The 21,623-nt window shown below is 43.1% G+C and overlaps 1 protein-coding gene across 3 annotated transcripts in view; it reads right to left on the bottom strand.

Moving 5' to 3' along the window:
* Positions 1 to 21,623, bottom strand: part of KCNIP1 (potassium voltage-gated channel interacting protein 1) — a 395,949-nt gene that overhangs the window by 15,921 nt on the left and 358,405 nt on the right. For all 3 annotated transcript variants that reach the window (XM_086759042.1, XM_086759044.1, XM_086759045.1), the window contains exon 2: positions 5,051 to 5,175. In XM_086759042.1, the coding sequence (XP_086615168.1) occupies positions 5,051 to 5,175 (125 nt within the window). The remainder of the gene's footprint in view (positions 1 to 5,050; positions 5,176 to 21,623) is intronic.

The raw sequence follows: 21,623 nt of genomic DNA, 5'->3' as shown, positions 1-21,623 counted from the left end.
CACATACCTGTTCGCTACTGAAATTAGGGTGATTAGATCTGAGTTTCTTCCTCCAATGCAGAAGAAATCCTGCTGTCTTATTTGGGTATAAAAACATAGTTGATTTGAGATAAAGAAAAGACAATTTGTTGCTTGAAGTGTCCTGAAATTATGTTTTAAAAACTCAGTATCTTCACATCCTGACAACTGTCCTTCCACTGGTTATGTTTAAGTGTCCCAAACAAAACCCAAACCTAACACTGTGGTCTTGACCTCGCCGGGGCCACCCCTCTCAGAGCCAGCGTTCAAGGCTTGTTCCACAGCAAGGGGACAAAAAGACCAACTGGAATATCTAAAGCCAGTGGCTGCAGGACCAGACCTTGGTTTTTCATTTACAGACAAAACTTGCTAATTCTGTATGGCAGAATTCCTGGTTAGATGAGTATCCTTAAAACATTCCAAAGCTCCTAGTAAAACAGCCATTGCTGGGTTTCTTTGACATGAGAAAAGTGGTTACTTTTTCATCTATTTGTGTCACTTCTAATAAGCTAGAAATTATTAAATGAAGAATAATTAATAGAAGGTAATAGCTACCATAAAAATATTCTCCCAAAGTTCATGTTTCCTAAAGCTTGTAATTAAATGTACATTAAATAATCTGGTATTTATTTATTATATCTTTTAAACATAGATCAGACCAAGTACACTATCAACAGTCATTCTTGGGTAGAAACCTTCTCCTTGGTTACTGGAGTGCTCTGCTCCAAGAGCCACACTGGGCCTTTGCAGAACTTCAGAGTATTTGACCAAATTGTCATTCTCTTTAAAACCAAGCCTAGCACAGCACCTAACCATCCTTTCCAGCACAGTGCTACTGGCCAAACACACCCAGTGAAGATGTATTTTTCTCTCACCTTAATAAATACAACTATTATCTGCACTAAGAACCATCACTTCACGTGCTTAAAGACAGTTTATAAATGTAGGGACTCATCATTATTTTCTCTATGCTTTCCACAACCCTACATTAATAGATCTTGTTCACTAGGAACCCCAGCCCACCACAAGCAACCTGAGAATGAAGTTGAAGTCTGTGAAGGGCAGGCACAGAGGAGAGGTGGCCGCTGCAGGCCCTCTCCTCACAGACACAAAGTCTCCTGTAGCAGTTTTGGCCATTGTGCCTGATTAAATTTCCTGAATTTCCACATGATCCATTGCTCCTGATGCTCCATCTGGAAGCCAAATGAGAGTTTGCATCAAAGCTCCAAGAGTGCTGGGGAGAGGCAGCGTGGATGTGGACCAGCCTGTTTAGCTCTCTGTAACTGCTTTCAGACACATGTGCTGGTACCAATTCATTTGCACTTAATTGATCACCATTTTGTTTTTATAAAAGGCAAATAACACTCAAGAGGCCTCATTAGTGCTACAGCATGACTTAACACAGCTGACTCAAAAGAAATCTCTCTTGTAAAAAGCAGCAGGTAAGCTTAGTGTCAGTTTAAATTCCACTGAAGACAGACTTACTCATTCAAGAAACATTTCTTGGCAGAATGAAAAAGCACAGTTCTACACCGTAGCATTCATAAAGCCTTCCTTCAATGGCAGGGGGTTAGATTTCAGGTAAACACCTCTCATTTCTTTAACCTATGAATTCTTTTAAAACATCCAACAACAGTGAATATTTTTTGTATTGCTGTTAAGCACAGAAACAACAACTCACTTTCACAAAGCGAACTATCGAGCACCAACAGCATGAGTCATGCATTTGAATCCACCCTCTCAGACTTCTTTTAAAATACGGAACCACAACGGAGCTGAATCCACATCAAAAAAACCAAACAGAAAATCACACTAAAGTTGCACTTGCTGTTCTTTCTTCTGCTGGAATCAGAAATTAACTTAACTGATTGCTTTCACAGATGTGCAGTGCGGACAGGCAGGGACCAGCAGCAAAAATGAAGTGGGCCTGCCCATCAGGCTGCTCTCAGCTAACCTGGCCAGAACGTGGAAAGGAGTACTGGGGGGGTCAGAGTTTGCTAAACCAGAGGTGTTAATAGCTGACCACAGACAGACTCTAACATATTCTCCTTCGGGATCCACAATCCCGATTTGCATCCCTAAGCATTCACACATCCCATGTATTTTGTTGCTCTTAGTATATTCTCCCAGTTCAGAGATATTTAAGGGATTATTCAAGTATCAGAATGTTTCTACCTTGCTCACACTGTTTACTTTGGTCTTAAGAAATCTGATTTATTACAGATCATTACCATCTTATACTACACTCCATTACAGATTTGCTAAAATATTCACACTAAAGCAAGGTAAGAATGTCTCCCCCAGCCCCTCAGTTACTTGGGTTATCTGGTTTGTGATTTAGTATTAGAAAATTATCCCTTGCAGCTAACAATCATTTCCCTTAACAGCACAGAACCCCTCCAAATTGAGCACAAACATCCCACTAAAATCCCAATCCTTTTAAATCCATGCACTCAATTCCAAAGAATGTAAGTCACTAGAAACACGGTCCAGATGGGAGGTATTGAATTACTGAGCTCAAACCTCTGCCACTTTTGGTCGCTTCATTAGTTATCGATTTTAATCTAAAAACCAGTTTTGTGTTCTCCTCCCTCCTGTTCCACAGCTGTTCTCCAAGCTTCACTCCTCTGGGGAGTGGAAACGTTCTTCTACTTCCAGCCTATGCCTACTCATGGCCATTTTGTTCCCACGCCGATATCATCTTTTAGCTCAAACAACTCTCTCTCCTAATACATAGCGACAGAAAGTACCACATTTTGTTTTCTTAAGCTAAACCCAGGCAAGATCCACCAGAGGTTCTGCCAGTTTTTGCTGTCTCTGTTATCTTGCTTTTGCAGAACCGCAGCCAGAGCAATCATGCAAACGGCTCACGTTTATCTGCCTCCAGTCCGACAGCAGCTAACTCCAAGGTGTAAACCAGACTATTCTACATAATGAAGAACGCAGCTCGGGGACAGAGAGAACTGCTAAGATAAAAGTGAACTTTTGGTTGTAGCATCAAGAGATGTTGGATAACAGCACCCTTCCACAACTTGAAAAGAAAGCTGAAGGCAAAGAGAGAGGGGACGTTTGGCCAGGCAACAAGGACGCTGGCCTGGTTAGCATGCTCTGCTTCTCTGGCGTGGCAAAGGATCTGAAGTGGCTGGAAGCCTCCATCGCTCTGGGGCAGAAACACCGGATCTGACCAGTGACACACTGGTTAGAGACCGGGAAGGTTTAGAGGGATTGGGGAAACAGATTTCAGAGACAAAGAGCAAGCAGGATTAAAAGCACTGAGAATTAGGACGCTGGTCAGCCAGGGCACTAGTCCGGAGGCTACCCCAGGCTGTGCTGAACTGCCTTGGCCAAACACCATCCATGAACACCCAACCTGCAGCTCCTGTGACTGCAGCCAGGCCAGGCCGGGCCTCGTTCTCTCCCTGTCCCTTACCAGTGCCCTGTGATCGTCCAGCTGTTGCCTCATGATTAAACAGGACCTGCACCATCACTGAGAGCAAGCACTAAGTACAGGTCAGAGTGAGGGAAATGACTGCATTCCCACAGGGATTTTCAATCTCCAGATGGCACTGTAACATCATCCCAAAAGCAGACGGTTTGGTACAACAGCAAATACGGTAACAGCTGAGTTAGTCTGCCTGCTGTGCATAATTACTCATCCCATTGCAACCATGATTTATATGCTACAAACGCTAAAGTTGCCCTTTCATTTCCATTTAAACCTTAGATATTAAAGCTCCATGTGTATTGTGTGCATAGCAGCTGGTGGAAAATAGACTGCTTTGTCCTAACAACCTGATATAAGAAAGCTGAGCTATGCCTTGGCCTGCTTAGGCGAGCGATGAAACAAAGGATGAAACCATCAGACTCCTTCGAGAAGGCACAGATACACTGGAGATGCGATTCAATCACATTTCAAGAATCTGTCAAAAAGAAAGGCCCTTCTCTACGTCCTGCAGGTTTCCCTCAACACCGCCTGTATTTAAGGTAGCTCAGCTTTCTTTCAGCAAGCCTTTACCCAACAGACTTGACTTTCTCTTTCCAAGAAATGACAGAATTTCACTGCGACGGCAGACGAAATGCTGGAGCTGTCCTGCAAGACAACTGAAAAACCACATTGTGTTTATTGAGCTAGCTCGATACAGATCTATTAATCATCATAAAAACATCAGCTGGCACGAACCACCCAGGTGACTAAATCCAGACCCTCAGGCAACTAAGTAATGAGTATCCATTCTTAAAGGTCCATAAAACATCTGCTCCACGTAGCCTCAAAATTCCCTGTTTCTGTTGATTATGATGAGTCCCTCGGAGGCAGCAGCAGGTGACCTACAAGCTGAGGCTCATGGGACCAGAGGCTCCCTGCTCCCGGGGAGAACGTGGCTGGAGTTCACAAAGACGAGGACAGTAATGTTCTGAGCATGTGGTCATGCCAGCTGGCACATTTCCTGCTTTCACCTCAATCTGTAGTCTCTCTTTTGTCTCCTCAGTCTTGACATCCATTTACTTTTGATTTCTTTTTGGTTTCTGCCACTCCAGCCTTATTCCTTACTTACGCAAGACCTCATAGTCCTAATGTGCTTGAGTAACATCTGACTACAAAAGCAAGATTTCTCCAGCTAGAGAAAGGATAAAAAAAAAACCCCATCCTGTGCAGCTAATCACAAGCAAACAGTACCACCCACATTTGAACATGAGGAACTGGTGGCAAGAATTAAGTAAACTTAAAAAACATTTTCAGGTAATCTTGAAGTACAGGCACAGTTGAGGAAATTGCAGCGTGCTTACTGACATTTGGGAAACAAACTTAATGAGAATATTATGTGCTGAACATTCCTCCAAACCCAGTTTTAGGCAGATTATAGTGTTATAAATATTAGATGGAGAGGCAGATTGCACTCATTTTGCTGCAGTAGGGGAGATCTAACACAAAACTACTAATGTTTAGCAGGGGAATGATACAAACTGCAGCTGAGCAGTTGAGGCTGGTGGGGACGTACAAACTGGACTCAGTTCGCTGCAGTGTGGTTCTTACATTTTTAAATCCTCTGTAAAGCACCTGAAGTTCTCTCTTAGTGAAATTGGTTTGTGCTTCAAGTTGTTCCAGTCCTTCGGGTCTATGGCACACCGTAGTCATTTCTAATTCATCTTCAATTTTATCTGAAAGAAAAGACAGGAAAAAAAAATTGTTGTTACCTTTGCTTTATTAACATGACAGATAGGACAGACTGGATTTCAAGAAAAATAGAGAAAAAAGAAGCCATCAACAGAACTGATCTCTATAACTGTTTTCAGCCTCTTGAAAGCAAAGTAAAAGCCGTACAAGTAAGGCAATAGCTCACATTTCTTACTGGGCTGCCAGTTAGCACCCTCCCATTCACAAAGCTGAACCTGGCAGTGAGAACAAAAGGGCAGACAGCAGATATGTTACTCCAAAAGGCAACACCAGCTATTTCTTATCTAAATATTGAAGTAGCGTGGAGGAAATAGGCCTTTCAAAGTACTAGCTTTAAAGAAAGCTGTGCAAATAGAAGTGAGAGAGCAGACGTGCTTAGGCATATTAGACACCAACATTACGCTGCAGGTAAACAGTGAAGGAAGCTCTTTCTGTGTGCTAAACAAAAAGCTTGCTACAGGGACACTAAAGGTCACTTTAATCCTAGGAGAAATTCAAATTCTGCCCACAGTTACTGAATCTGGAATGAATCCAGCCTACATTTACACGGACTTTCTGGGGAAAGAGATAAGCAACGAATAATACTTATGCTCACTTTATTCAAGGGATCACTCTCCCACAAGGAAGACAAACACCTGACACACATCACATCCTGTATTAGCGGAATCTCACCCCTGTTCTGGTGCATGTTTTTATCTGTCAAAGCCTATTTCCCCAGCAGTGCAGGTAATGCCCAAATATATTCAAATGCTTTGTGTATGTCAAAGTGAGATTCCCTAAACTTGAAGGACCTGAGGCAGGTTGCAGCTGACATGAAAATCCCATCTACCTCCAAAAGTTGCTTGGCATAAAGGCTAACACTCCTCTTGTAATCAAAACAGCACAACTGGCAGCCTGTAAAAATGTCTTGGGTTATCGGGATCAAGTACAATATAGCAATTCCTGCTGAAAGACAAGAATTTAATGAGAAATGTGCAAGGAAACGGAGTAGCTCTGAATAGAAAAAAGGCATACATTCAGAACAGACTCAGTGAAAGAACAGACCAAAATACAGCTATCTTTACACAAATAAATTAATTCTGTACATACAGATGAACACTATTAAGGGAGACTTGATAATAACATGGGACAGAAGGAGAGTATCGCAACCATTTATGATGCAGAAAAAAAAAAAAAACAAAAAAAAAAGAGTGAAGGCTGAAGTGTTCAGAAGAGGCCTAAAGGAAACACAAAGGGAACACAGAGTCTAGAAATTATAACTTCTGTTAGGAGATGGAAAAGGATGTCTTCTACAGGAAAAAGAACAGATAATGTGAAATAAGGGGGAAAAGTCATTGTCTTTGAAAGAAAGCAGATGTCACAAAATGAAGGAATGCAGAAGAAGCTGTAGAGAGAGAAAAAAAAGTGAGAAAAATTTCTGAAAATGAGAGAAGGGAAATGAGTGGTTGAAAAAAGGAGAGGAAATCCATTCAGCAGGGAGGCAGGCTAGGGAGACTCATACTGATCCATACATTGTATGGGAAATACCTTCCTGTTTACCTGTGGTTAACTGTAAGTTATCTAAAACTCTTTACAAAACGCACACCATCCCAGACTCCTTCCCCTGCATATCCCTACTGCCCCCCAACGCATCCCGCAGTTCACGTACGACCTTGACAGCTGTTTCGGTTTTCCCCAGGAAGCCACGCGTTTTGTGCTCTGAGTGTTTCCCTGCTCTGTACCCAGTTAAACACACAATGCTTCCTACTGATGGAGTCACTCTGCAGTTATTTAGAACCTCAGTCAATGTAAAACACAACTGTAAAATACTGGCCACGTATCATCACAGAATGGTTTGGGTTGGAAAGGACCTTAAAGATCACCCAGTTCCACCCCCCTGCCCTGGGCAGGGACCCCTTCCACCAGACCAGGTCGCTCAGAGCCCCGTCCAGCCTGGCCTGGAGCACTGCCGGGGATGGGGCATCCACAGCCTCTCTGGGCAGCCTGTGCCAGTGCCTCCCCACCCTCATATACGTATGTATTCTATCCTATAATTATTGTATTTTATCCTATAATATAAGTCGGTAGAGGAAGAGAAAAAAAAAAAAATCTATGCAGCCTCATGTCAGTGTTGAGGCTAAGGGAAGCCAGCCTGTTGGCTTATTCTCACACTTGGTTTTATTTACGCACATGCAATGTGGCTGTTCACGTGGTTTCCACAGAGGCAGGAAAGATCCAGCTGAGAAAAATCACATTCTTTGCAAAATTGTTTTGATATGACTAATTTTTGGTGGGTATTTTATCTGCCATGTACTTCTTAAGGAACCAGTTTTCTAAGACTGTTAACGGAATTTGTGTCAGTATTCTAAAACCCAAATAGCTAAAGAAAAAGGTCTCACTCATGGAAAACTTGCTCTATAGTAGCTTTAAACAAAATCTGCAGAATTACAGCTCAAAAGTCATCATTTCTTTGGCTTTTACAGATGTCCTATATATAAGCAGACCCAAAATTAGGGTCTTGGAATTATTTTTTCAAAATACTCTTGACTAAAACATTATGTAATGAATGTTATAATTTAATAACGATACATTGTCTTTTGCCAATACCAGCCTCGTTCAGCGAGTCATTATTTCACCATAGGGCAATTCATCTTCTTCAGCTTGTCCTGCAAGAATAGGTTTTGCCAACAATCAGTTCATGAGCTTCGGTCCCACAGGGCAGATATTTCTATGTTAAAATAAAGCCAGATTATTGTTGTAGATTTGATTCTATTTCCCATGCTGAGAAACATTGCTCTTTTCCTTATAACAAATTGCAGAAAGGAAATTATGAAAAATTCACCCCTTTCAAAGGGACGCTCTATTTTTTCCTTCCGTTCTCTATTCCAGAACCAGCATTAATCCTCTAAAGGGGATCTGATGGTTCCCTGTGGGTTAATCCTTTCAGCTGCTTCCTCTTCCTTTCCCAAATGCAATATTTTTAAATTTAACAAAAAAAAAAAACAACCTTGCGAAGCTTTAGATCTGGCCAAGGGGACACTCAAATTATACCAGAGCAACAGTTTTCCAGTCACCATACTCTAAAAATGGTAGAAATTGTTCCTTCAGTAGAACAGAAGCAGTCCTGGGCATTTCTTGGAGCATCTCTACAGCAAATAAATACAAGAAAGACTTATTAGGTCATTTCGTCTATCATTTGCCAACAAAGAGCTATTTTCTGTGGTGTTTCACAATAATACCTGCTTTAAAAGATAAAATTTATTTTAGGAATAACTACTTTACATTAATAGGCCTCAGAGATCAAACATTCTCTCCCTTGTGTTCGTCAGATATTTACATTTAAACTTTTCTCAGTTGCCATCCCATAGGAAAAGATTTCCCTTCAGCAGCATCTCCTTTCATCCCTCCTCCATTCCCGGCAAAAGTCCGCGGTGGGCGTAGCACAGACCTCGGAGCGGGGGGACCTGTAGCCAGAGACCCAAGGACACAAACCTGCTCTTCAGTGCAAATCGAGCGTTTCCAGCTCAACAGTCCCCATCTACCACAAAGATTTCTTTTGTCATTATTTGTCTCCTTTCAGTGTTTTCTCTCAAGTTAGCTCTTTCATTTTTCTTCCATTCTCTGACACCCCATAAATGAACCACCATAACCTCGGTGGCAAAAAAGGGAGATGCTTACTTCCCCATCTGCCCTTGCCTTTTGCCATGTAGATTGTCTTTCCTCTTATTTCCATTATCACACTGGCGCAGTCCTTCCCAGCTCCTCAGGGATGTCACAGCATGAAATATGAGCCCTTGCATTTATAAACATCGCAGTTTTAATAAACTGAAACTCACTTTACCGTGGCGAGTGCAAGCAAGAGTATATACATAAATACAAACATACAAATTTAAAGTTCTATTAGGAATACATGATGTTAAGATACTTTATCTAATATGTTCGTCATCAGTTTTGCCTTGGTTGCAGCTTGCCAAACACCCTGAGAGATCTGAGTGTGGGAAACAGGCATGCCACTGTTTTAAAGTTAATTTTCCTCTCCTTCAACTGCAAGTGCAGGAACAGACCTAGGGACCGACTGCGGACACTGCAAGGGATGCGCACGGTCCCCTGCCCAGCTCAGAGGACACGTGTCACCAGCTGCTGTGGCTCACAGTGTCCCTTTCCAGCTGGAACTAAGCCCCTGCCCTGCTCGGTGGAGACACTTGCCTCAGGGTCTGGGTACCATACTGCTGGTTAGTGACAATTTGAACCACAGCAGATAGGTCCAAATGTCTTTTTCTGGATCTCAAAGTATGATTTTTTTTTCTTTTTTTTTTTTTTTTGAGGGGGAGTTATCTGTGCTTACTAATTAGGTGGACTCAGTAACCAAGGCAGGAGGTTTCTCCTGCTTGCTGGTACTGATAAATAATTCATGTTTAGCTCCAGCACTTGTTGAAACAATCTTTGGATTAAGCTCTTCCACACCAGATGGCTGCAGTGAGTTGCGTCCTAGCTTTTAAGATCGTCTGCACTGTTCAGGCAGCGCAGAACACGCTCGTGCATTTGCTTTGCTTTTTTATTACAGTATGTTTAAAACTGGAAAATGGGAAGTAGCACTTTCTGATTCAGAACGCGTCTCTGGCCCTATTTGTATGGCTGTGTTAACAGCAGGGTAAAATCTGAGTGTGGCAGAAGTGCCTGTGGCAATCCTACTCCAACGCAGATCCAGGTTATAACCATTACTTAATTTTGCATTTTTGTGCAAAACATCATCTCAATTTGCTGAGCCCATAGCATAGGCACATTTTGGATATCAGACAAAATAAACAGTGGCTACCCTTCACAAAGAAAAATAATCCTGGCATACTTGTATATTTTATGGATTGTTGCTCATGAAAGATACTGTATTTCATTTCTCTGCTGCTTGCTCAAGAGCGGGGAATGAATTTTCATTAGAGCCTTCCAATGCCTAAAGGGGGCCTAAAGGAAAGACGGGGAGAAACTTTTTAGCGGGGGCTGTTTTCCTGGACAAGGGGTAATGGCTTTAAACTGGAAGACGACAGATTTAGATTAGATACAGCGAAGAAATTTTTTACACTTCAGTGCTGTTAGGGACCCAGTCAGTAACCGGCCAGCACCAGCAGCAGAGAGCAGACAACGTGCTGCTGTTGGCACAGGAGTTGAGTCCTAAAATCCTCTGTTGCCAGCACATCTTCTAGGATTCGCTTTAGTGCCCTATTTCCATACAAAAATGCCTAACAATATTCTCCAGGCCCAACGACCCTTTCCTCATAAGCGGAACAGATTAAATTGCTGACAGACAATGCCAAAGCTGTATTTGTGTGCTATAAACCAGGAAACAATCGTGTGTTATTTACCAGCTCCGGCTCTGAACAGCCATCGGGCTGAAAGGAATTAACCTGCTTGTCCCAAGGCTGCGCGGTGAAACCGGGTAACGCCGGGCTCTGTGGGTAACGGGAGGATTTTGAAAACATGTTGCTTATAATAAATTCACTTTTTGTTAAAGAAAAAAATCAAGATGTAAAATACAGCTAATGTGCCCAGTGTTCATTGTAAAACTGACAAGTATTAGATGAAATGGGTAGTTTTACAAATACAGCAGAAGATAATTAAATTATGTGCAAGAATTATTAGACTGCATCTTATTTTTATTAAAAAAACATGAGCTATATTTTAGGAGCAAGGACCTGGAGAAAAAATTAACTCTAGTTTATCCATGACATCTTTGAAATTAATCTCCAGACAGAATACTTGCTTGGGCAGGTCTCATAGAAAACAGATCCTGCCTGTGGAAAACTTATTACAAATATTTGAAAATTTAAAGAAGAGAAATAACTAAGGGCCTGAGTCCATAAACGCTCATTACAGCAAGAAGTGATGGGACTGGGAGGCAGGTGAGAGCCGTAGCAGTGATGCACACCCCGCGTTCCCTCCCGCTGGTGTAAGTGGGAGCTGTAGGAATTACTGCCCTTGTGAAGGCCTTGGAGAGCTCTAGTTCCAGCTCTGCTACTTGGAACGGTCAGAATAATTCTGTGCAGCTCCACGGGCTTGCGCCAAGACAAAACCTAATGTTAGCCTGTAAGCGACCCCAGCTGCAAACCCTCGCCGACCAAGGCGACCAGCATGGCAGCTCAGCTGGACCTCACACGCGTGTACATGCACCTCTGTGAATCCTGAAAAAGGGGGAAGTAAAATCTGCTCATGGCAAACATCAATAAAAAAATAGCACTGTGATACCTACCGACGTATCAAATATTAAACATATTTAATTAAAATTGAACCATCCTTTATTAATAAATTATTAATACTATTGACTGGCTGGAGAGATCAATTTCCAAACCAAAGGGACTCTCTGCAGCCAATAAATCTCTGCAGCCAAGAAGAAATTGATGTCTCCTCATCCACTCCCCTTTCCTGAAATGGGTTTTTGACTCCTTCAGGTCCATTTTCACCACTAAACCAGCAACATCAAATTCATTACACAGTGAAGCTCAGTGAGCTTGTTCTGCCTGTGTGAACCTGCAACACCACCAGCTGCAGAGAAAAGCTACGTGAAAACCCAACAGTGCATACAAGCCTGAGGTTTAATTAAAACATCTGAATTTTAAGATTCCTTGGCTAATCCTTGCGATGATCTGTGCAAAGTGTCACACAGAAATACTTCCCTCTTCCTCTACGCTCCTGTTGAGTCGTACACAGGGAAGCCAGAATACAGTTACACTCTGCAAAAGGAGGTGCGGGAACAGTCAGAGGCCACGGGTACCTCCAAAATGTCTTTCTGGCACACAACTAAGACCAGGTAACAAAGACCTGAACATGAACTATTGACTTTAAATGTTTCTGCAGACACTGCATGAAGCCTGCTCATCATTAGAAACAGCTTTGCTGTGGCCATTCCCCAGCAGGGCCTCCTTCCAGTGCACTGGACCTTACCTGGACCAGCAATTCCTTTTCAGTTTTCCTTGCACATTCCCACCTATCTGTTGCAACATTTATAAGGGAAGTAACTTGTCCAAACAGGTGGAAAAAACACTGACAGCTTGCTGGGTGCTGTGCTGCTTTTCCATGGGGATGCTGCAGAAAAAGTGCTTTTGGGACAAGTGCTTTCCTCCAAGTAGCTGTACAAAGGTGAATTAGCAAAAAACCTCACTAGAAAAGTTAGAAAAATCACTTCCATCTGATTGTTTTTGGAAAAGTCCCACAAAACTTTACGTGGAGAGTACAATTGCTAAGTACTTGACTTCACATGTCACAGAAGGACTCAGAGGTCGAGTAGAAGCTAGGGCTGCCTCCATCAGAGGGGACTCAGCTGCTTCCCAGAACGCAGCCCCGTCCAGGAACTGGGCAATTTTCAAGCACCTTTCATTTTCTTTGCCGCCAACGTGGAAAGTGAGAATAAACTCAGCCAGGTGAACCTGTTACCTAGCTTAAGAAAACTTTTGCTACAAAAATTGTATGATTGATAGAGTCAAACTGGTTTAAATTTTACCTCTCTGATACACGTAAAACCATCGGGCAGGGTCTAGGAAAAAGTAAGAAAAAAATTTAACAAAAAGAAAGCAACAACCATACAGATCTTTGTCTTTTGTTAATATTAAAGGTGACATTGGACACGTTCTGGAAATGCCATGGGGTCCCCTTTCCCAGTTACTGTAGGATTGTTTCCAGGTGTATTTTACTTTTTTTTTTTTTTTTTTTCCCTGAGTTGCCTCTTTCCCTTACCCCAAGGGGCAGGAAAGGAAGGCAGAGCTTGCTGTCCCCTGCACGACCATGACACTCGGGGCAGCACGTGAAGGGAAGCATGCAGGCTGCCATGCACCCATGCAAGCATCCATGCATACAGCAAGACAGCAGTGCAGCAGTCGTCCTAGCAGCTCTGGTAAGGGACAAGGAGGACTTGGCATGCAGTTTTTCAAGTCTGCTGAGGGGCAACAAGAGGGGCCCACAGCCGCCTTCTTCCTCTCCACAGCTTAGCTCTTGGACAGCTATAGAAATAAGAGAGTGATTAGTGAGACTGAAGGAGTCTCAGGTGGTCTGGAAGACTAACTGGTGCTCTTGGCAGTCACTTCACTCGCAACATGGTCATTTTTTGCTATCCTCACAGCCCCTGGGAGAAAATTGCATTAGTAAATTAGGTTATAAGTAAATTAAAAAAAATATTTTAAAGATATGTATATGGCTTCTCATGGCATCAGTTTCCTCTCCCTGGAGAACTGGGTACGCAGTATGATCTGCAATAGCCTCTGAAAGGCACAGGAGTTTTGGTGAGAATATTCCCTCCTGTGGCTCCCCAGCCCTACCTCCAGCCTGGGCAGGTGCTGCCCTCAGTCCACCTGCATGTCACAGTGCACACTAGAAGCTTTACTGAAAGCATATAAAAACAATTAGTAAAATTTAATAGACTCCACTGTACCACATGCAGTATAACCACATGACTTTTTAACCTTCCTGAGCCACCACGATAGATTTGCAATAAATAAAGAGAATGAGCAGGTTGCCTAAAGAGGCCCTGAATCCCCAACGAAGCAAAAGGTGCTGAACCACTGGCCATGAAATCACCCACTGCCAGGGAAATACCACTCCGCTGGGTGACCTGAGGACAGGAAAAAAAGATCTCCCACTTCAAGTCTAATAAGGATAGCTCCAAATTTGCATGTGAACACTAGCGGTAAACTAATTTCCATCACTGAGAACAAAGAAATGTAAATGCAGTTACCAGAGAAAGAATGAGAATAGTGTCCTGATTTAATAAGGGTGAAATTAATGACTAAAAAGAGCTAGAGTATACGCGGAGATCCCACTCTAAATATTGGGCTTGAAGAGATTAAAATGCATCAGAGATTATTAACAGATAGCAGGGAGACAATAGATGTGCTGCAAAAAAAGGGAAAGATGATCTATTTTTCTGTGTCGGGTAACCTTGTGAGTTATCAAAACTTTAGACTGCAGATAATACCTGCTGGATACAAATGTTTTCTTTTCCTCTTTACAGACAGAGGAAAAAAAGCTATTTAAAGAAGAAAAATAGGAAAAGCTTCTTGTCACAATACATTTTTCTTCATTATATGAAAAACTTCAGAGTCAGCTTTCAAGGGTTCCATTGAAAATTAATTCCCTTCCAGATTATTAAAATTATAACTCAAAGTTTTTGGTTCACAGGCCGTATTTTTTATTTAACACTGAATTGGTCTATGTTGAAAAATGGCACTTTTCAATAAGCTGAACAGAAAGCTTCTTAATCATAATTTCAGATTCATATGCTTATGTCTGCTTAGCATACTGAATAGTACAGATAGGAGAAACTACAGTGTTGTTACCACCACTTATAAACCTCTTCCAAAAACATGCAGAAGCAGTTACTGAGGACTTGATTATTTGTCATCTCTTCCAAGAAGCGTCTCATGATTTTGAACTTCCCCCCTCACCCCCCCCCAACCTCCAGGTTATGGATTACTCTCCGGGCAGTAGAACAGAGCAATTTCTGAGGAATTACGGATCAATGAAAAGAAATGGGCAGAAACTCAGTTCGTAATTTCTGAGGATTATTTCTAAGACATTAGTTGTTCACAAGCAGCAGGCAATGCCATACCCAACCCATCAGGGCTGCGCACGTGGATTGGGGCTGCCCACCCCTACCTGACCAGGGTGAGCCGCAGCAGAACCGCAGCGGCAGAGCCAATACCAGACTCTACTGCAACCATATCAAGCCAGTTGCATTTTTCAACTGAAGGGAGTTCTTGTAGACTCTAAACCAGACTAATTGTTTGTTTAATAAAATGAATTTAAAAGAACTCAATGGAATAGATATAAAATGGCTTTACACACAAATCTCTCACTGCCAAACATAATGAGGGGATGGGTCCTCAGCTCCAGGATTGTTTTCAGCCAGCTCCATTGTTTTCTCAGTTATAGGAGCCCCAACACAACTCTGCCCTCAGGGAGAAATACTTTTGTTTCATAAACCTAATTGAACCAGTGGAAAAACTACTGTCCTGCAGTTGTGCCACATCTGTTATGGAGGTGGCAAGTAAAAGCCTACAACAGGAGCGTCAATTTTTTTCCCAACCATCAGTAATGTATTTTACAGAAGAGGAGATTGTCTACTCTGTCTCAAACACAATTTTACATCCATAGAGGCCCTGAAAAAGCCTGTCTGAATAATCCAAGGACAAGCACCCACAACCAATCCTTTTCAAACACTAAGTGGTACTTAATAAGTCTTGGCCACGCGTAAGCTTTACGATTGCAAGAGGATAGGTAATGCAGCTTTTTCCACATTCTCCCAAAAATAACCAGCCCCCAGACTCTCTGCTCCTTCTCTGACACCCTGCATCAGGAAACCTCCAGCCCAGCAAGAGCCCTCCCAGCACATTAATGGCCTTGCAGCAGGATTCACAGTATGCCATTTCCCTTTAGGGGAACCAAAGAAGCAAACATCAGAATACACTGTTCCCCAAAAGGGGAGTTGTGCAGAACTTGCACTATTTTGCTGGAAACACAAAACAATTATGCCAATCAGTTCTCACATCCTTAGCACAACTCAGGCTGCAGAGGATTTGAAAAGAGGAATGTCTAACATAAATGCAACACAACCTAAAAGTTATCCTGCTTGATAGCTCTGATGGCTTCTTTCAGTCTCCTGGTCACAATCATCAATCGCATCAGCAGCGCTATTTGCTGGCGATAATGCATTAACAAACAGGAGGGCCATTTCACAGCATTCAACTGCTCTGAATCTGTTTCCAGCCCTGCTAGAGAAATGAATTACGTCTCAGTAGCTCTCCGACAGAACAGGAAGGAGTAAAGGCAATTTGTAAAGTCTCATCAGTAAAATGGGAACAATAAAGCTTATGCATCCAGACATGCTTTCCCAGAGCTCCACATCAGTCCCCTCTACTTCACCAGCTCTCAGTTAACGCACCTCCCTCGTTACAAGCGTGTCTGTACTTTGGCTCTGTGCTGTCGCATAAGACAAAGCCCCACTCCAATTGCAGCAAAGACTCTCTTAAGACCTGAATTTTTTCTAGGTTGATATTTAGGCAGTGCTTACAGTATAATATTTGCTTCTAATCCACTCCAAGTACTTCAAAGAGCAATCCAAGGAATGTAGCCAAGAGTAACAAAGTGATGAGGCCGAAAAATGGCCAACAGAAAGAACTGATAGCAAGCATGCCTTTGATTAAATAAACATAAAACCCAGTGGCTAATCTGAAGGAGGTTCACCAGATTCTTTCACCATATTCCCAGAGCTCCTGGCAGTACATGCTGCTGAGCTTCCTTTTGACTCTAGCACTAGTATAACAAATCAGGTTTTAAGAAAATCAGGTTTAATATGGCTGATGTTGTATGAACACATCTAAACACCCATTGCCTTATCCAGAAAAGCGGACATGTTGCTTCCCAAGCAGGGAAGCAGTCACCTTCCATGCCATGCTCCATCACAAGGCTCTGTAACAAGAGCCATGAATTAGCCAAGTGGAAAACAGTCATCACAGAAAAGAGTGAGACTCAGGGCTAGCACTGGGAAAAACCCAGCCAGCAGAGGGTAAAAGCACTTAGCCTACTTCACCAGCATCGGCCTGAGAAAAGCACAGTGAACCCTGAGAAAAGCTACAAACCAACACGTAACGTGGCCACTAATCTTCCTTCCAGAGGCAACATCACCCACTTGTCCTGCGCTGTCTGTAGGATTTCACAGAGCAAGCTCAGCAACCAGGGTGATTTCCACAAGAGAGATGAGCACTCATGGTAGACGCACGTTCATTCTGTGACAAGGCTTGCTCCTTTTCAGGGACTTTCACCTGCTCAGGTTCTGGAAGACAGCTCACAGTTGTTTCTGTGCTGCAAAACCAGGCTCTCTAGATCTGGAGCAGGCATTGAACTCCAGCTAGTAAGAATCCTTGAACTAAAACCAAGAACTGACCTGTCTGCAAGACAGGAAAAAAAAAAAAAAATCAGTATTGCAAAAAGCTGTAGTTCATGGCACTTCACAGTCTAGCGCAGTGTGCCCTGGGAACAGCCCTTCAGCATTGTTCTCACCTAATCAGTGTTCCCCGTTTCTATCAATCCATTCCCACTTTGTAGGATTTTCTTCTTGGAGAAAGTGACACATACGAAATATTTTTTGGTCTGACCCAAGCCAGCCAACCTAACCCAGGGAAGAGAACAAGATGAACACGGAGCGATACTCCCGAGAGCCCTGTCCCGGTTTCCAGCAATCTGAGCTCAGTTTCCCAATCCAGAGTACCCAAGACACGCACAGCTCTTTAGTAAATTTTGAGCCTACGTACTGTCTCAGTATACACAAGTATAATATAACACTGTAACCACCCTCTGAGCTCCAGAGGATAACTCCCCTCCTGGAGCTTGACTTGATCCTGGTCTCCATCCCTTGTATCAGCGATGCTGAAGTCAGGGCCCCACCGTTGCACAAATGCATAACAGGGACAGTTCCGCCATCTCAGCAGGAAATAAAGCACAAAGAACATTCTTTCTTTTTTAGCTGTCAGAGGGGAGCAGAGGAGCTTTTCCTGTGTGCTGAGGCTGTGGCATGCGCGGGAAGCCCTGGCTCACAACCATTTGACTTACAGCTGCCCCTCTGCCACAAGATTCGCTCCGAGTCACCCAGGGAGCCTGGGACAGAGCTGAGGATACTCCAAGACAGCCACAGTCACGCCTGGGTAGAGGAGCAAATCTGCTGTTAAAGGTCGTAATTTGTAATTTTTTTTTTTTTTAAATTGGTCCTGGGTAGAGGTGAAGAACAGAAAATGAAAAAATGTTCATGGAAATCCTATTTCCTGAAAAATTACCATCTGGCTGACTGCAATGAAGCGTCCCTTTTCCCTGCCAGTCTCATAGCTGAAGACAGGACAGGCAGCAGCTGAGGGGCAGCCCCAGCCTCCAACAAGGGGCAGGAAGCCCGGATATCCTGACAAACATCAGTTTTCCAGAAGACCCATTTCTTATTAATGCGTAACTAGCCTGGCCGAAAATTCCTACTGCAGTCACTCACAGCATTAATATAACAGCTTAAAGATACTACTGTACTTTTACTAAGGTTTAGATCTGTAATCACTGCTTGGGAAACAAAAAGTAAATTGTGGAAGTCTCCCACATATATTTTGGTAAGGTGCAGAGAGGGCAAACGTAGGCTATGGAGGCAGCAATCTCCCCAAAAAAGCAGCATCAAGTCACTGGCCTTAAATGGGTTCCCCCAGGCCGGGAAATGCAGGGTAAGCCAGGACCAAGGCAAGATTCCAATTCCAAAGCAGTGAGGGAAAAGGAAAACTGTGAAATATATCAAGCCATCTAACTGTGATGCTTTTTCAGAAGAAACATCAGAAACTCTTCAGAGGGCACTTAATAAATGAAATAGTCATAGGAGGCTTCTGAATTATAAATGAAGTAACTGAACTTAATTTTTTTCTCTCTTTTAGAATAGGTTATTCATCAAAAAAAACCTCCGATGAGCCAAGACGATGCATTACAAATGGACTTATTCTCTCAGAGAAGAATTATTGCTGCCAATGTTTTTTTTTTCCCCTCATTGAAAAGCAAATCAGACACTTCAAGTCCCTGATTTATTACCGCACCGACTTCCACGAACATTGGTTTGCTCTAGCTTTGAGTTAGAAAAAGGCTTTTAGAAGAACAATAATCAATGAATATATAATGTGGAGGAATCAAGCAATCAGAAATAGTAATTAGTTCAATGCCTAATTCAAGGACATATTATCCTTGAGTTAGTAAGGGAAAACCAGAATTTTGTATTTGTGCATTCAGGCAGGTTTTAACTACAGTGTAGAAACCGGGTTCTTTTCCCCCTCAGAGGCACCTTTACTGAGCAGGTGGGACTGCAGACACCGGGCAGCGACTGCAGAACTGACCCGAGAACGGAGCAGAGCTTCAGAAGGTGAATACACAACGGTGCAAGGACGAACACAACTTACACTCCATAAACCCCTTACAATGGACACTCTCAGTCACATACACGGTGTGTAAAGCCACGATTGCAGGGGATCACAGAGCTGCAGCCTCACCTGAGATTTCTTTATTCCAAGCTGGGGCTTTTCACCTGGAGAGGGAGAATGTGCGCATATACGTGTGCATTACCATCTCACCAACAGCCTCGCCATGCCTTCCCGGAGGCACGCCTGCGCCCAGGCGCCGGGGGCTGCTGGTGGGAGTCTCTACACGCAGCCGCCGATCCGAACGACTGGCGCAGCAGCCGCCAAGCAAGGACAGCCAAAGCACGCCGCGTCCATCACCACGCAAGGGCCAGGTGCTTCCCAGAGGGTGCCCTGTGGCCATGGGCATGCCAGCAGGGGCAGAAGGTCCCCTTGTCTGCGCCACCCTTGGGTGCGTGGGCAGCTGGGGCTTAGTTCCAAAACAGGGCACTGAAGCTGTTTGGAATTTGGATTTTGTGGGACATATCACTCATGTCACACGAAGGTGATGTTCCAGATTGGGGAAATAAAATAAAATAAATAAATAAATAAATAAATAAGAAGCCTTATTTTCCACAAAGTGGAAGTTTTTATTGTGATTTAGAAAACTTCATTTTGGAAAAATCTTTCAAATTTCATTTCTCACATATGTAGGTTTGCTCACATTTATGAAAAAAAAAAAACTAAACCAAAATTATTAACATACACTTAATCCTGTTCAGAAACAGTAGTGTGTAAAACAATTTGCCATATAACTATAGGGCAATGCCAGCATCTCCAGCAGGACTGAATTTGGGAGCAATTTACCTCCCACAACAGCAGACAGGACAGCCACATTATGGCAACTCACTTGTGCAAAGACTAGAAAAAGTACACGTTGTGTAGGTGCAGGCAGAGCTGAGGAGTGAAACACCGCTATTAAAAATGAGGATGCTACAGACCCCGGCCAAATGAGACAGCATCACCCAAAAGATGACTTCTTTCCATTTCACAGAACAGGTGTTTAAATTGAGCAGATTGCTCTAAAACTTAAGGCATAATTAAGCAGGATGGAAGTATCAATTAAGCTCTATTTGCACAGAAGAAACTGCTCAAAAAGTATTGTTCCAATACAGATTTTTAAGTAGGACATGAAAAAATGTACTGAAATGCACTTGCTCACGTAAGAAGGCTTTCCGCTGAAATACACGGCGCACGACTGCACGGCAGCTGATGGCATCAGCCCTCGGTTACAGCTCCAGGACAGAGCTGGCAGCAGGCACGGGCTGTGTTTCTGCAGAGATGTTGTTAGATGGCAGCACCTAGACCTCAAGCATTTGAGTGGATCACACAATACAGCTTAGTAACTTCCAAAACCTGGCCCAGCTTGTGGTGCTGGGAACATTAAAACGTTCCTGCGGCAAAAGGCTAATGAGATAAGCACAAAACTTGCTCCCATTTTTCTCCATCTTTATTCCGCTTCTCCTGGCAGGGCAGTAGGGACGGCCACAACGCTCAGCACTGTGAGACACACCCTGCCTAGGACGTAAACGCAACCCACTACACACCTATGAGTCACCATGAAGGTAAAACATGTAATTATTTAAAACTTTACCATGCTAAAAAGTTAGCAGCTTTGAATTCCACTAATTTGTCTAAGGATCTTTCTGCTTCTGAAACATTAATTTTCAGACTGGAACAGGAAGGCCATGAGGTTTACAGCTTCCCAGGCTGAGGCCTGGCTTTGAGCAGCCCTCTAAAAATACTGGCAAATTCAGAGATCTGGTCTGTTTTTGGAATAACCCCAACAGAGTGACTTGAGGCTAATAAACACCAGTGCTTGTAAACACTGCAGCGGCTCTGGCTGACAGTGTCTGAGGACTTCCGCAGGGAGGAGAGAAATACACAGTGGAGAACATGACCAGTGCCAGAATGCAGCTTATTAAATTTTCATACTGACTCTGATTACTTTCATTTAGCAACACAGATGTGCACCCAGGCTGAGGAGATAAGTGCCCACGAGTCCTGGGAAATGGCTGGCAATATGAGCGAGATTTGGAAACCAGTCACTTGGAGCCAATGCCACTCACATGTGCGCTTATCAGCTCTTACCAGTGACTTGATTTTAAAGAAGCCATGAAAACATTTTAATGTTTCAGATCTCATAGTTCTGATTCTCCCATGCTGTTTTAAGGAAGTCACACAGTAGTCCACAAATGAGTGTGAAAAAAGATAGGAGAGCATTGCTAAGAGCAATAAAAAAACCCAATGGAATTATAAAACCACTCCATACATGACCACGATTAAATGAGAATATTTTGTCTGAAATATCATCAACATACACTGAGCAGCTCTGATGTAGTCTGTATGAGCAAAACTGTAAGAGACCAAGAGGCGCAAGAAACAGGTTTAGATGGACATGCCGCCGTGGGTAAGCTCATCCCAGTATCAACCAAAGAGCTGCTTGTGCAGGTGAGCCCTTCGGCTCTGGGCTCCGACATCAGCCTGCCACAGGAACACCAAGAAAG

Source organism: Chlamydotis macqueenii, chromosome 14, assembly GCF_036417535.1.
Source record: "Chlamydotis macqueenii isolate bChlMac1 chromosome 14, bChlMac1.mat, whole genome shotgun sequence".
In the NCBI taxonomy this organism is placed as follows: domain Eukaryota; kingdom Metazoa; phylum Chordata; class Aves; order Otidiformes; family Otididae; genus Chlamydotis; species Chlamydotis macqueenii.
The sequence above is the reverse complement of the archived record's forward strand: the minus strand, read 5'-3'. Positions and strand labels throughout refer to the sequence as shown.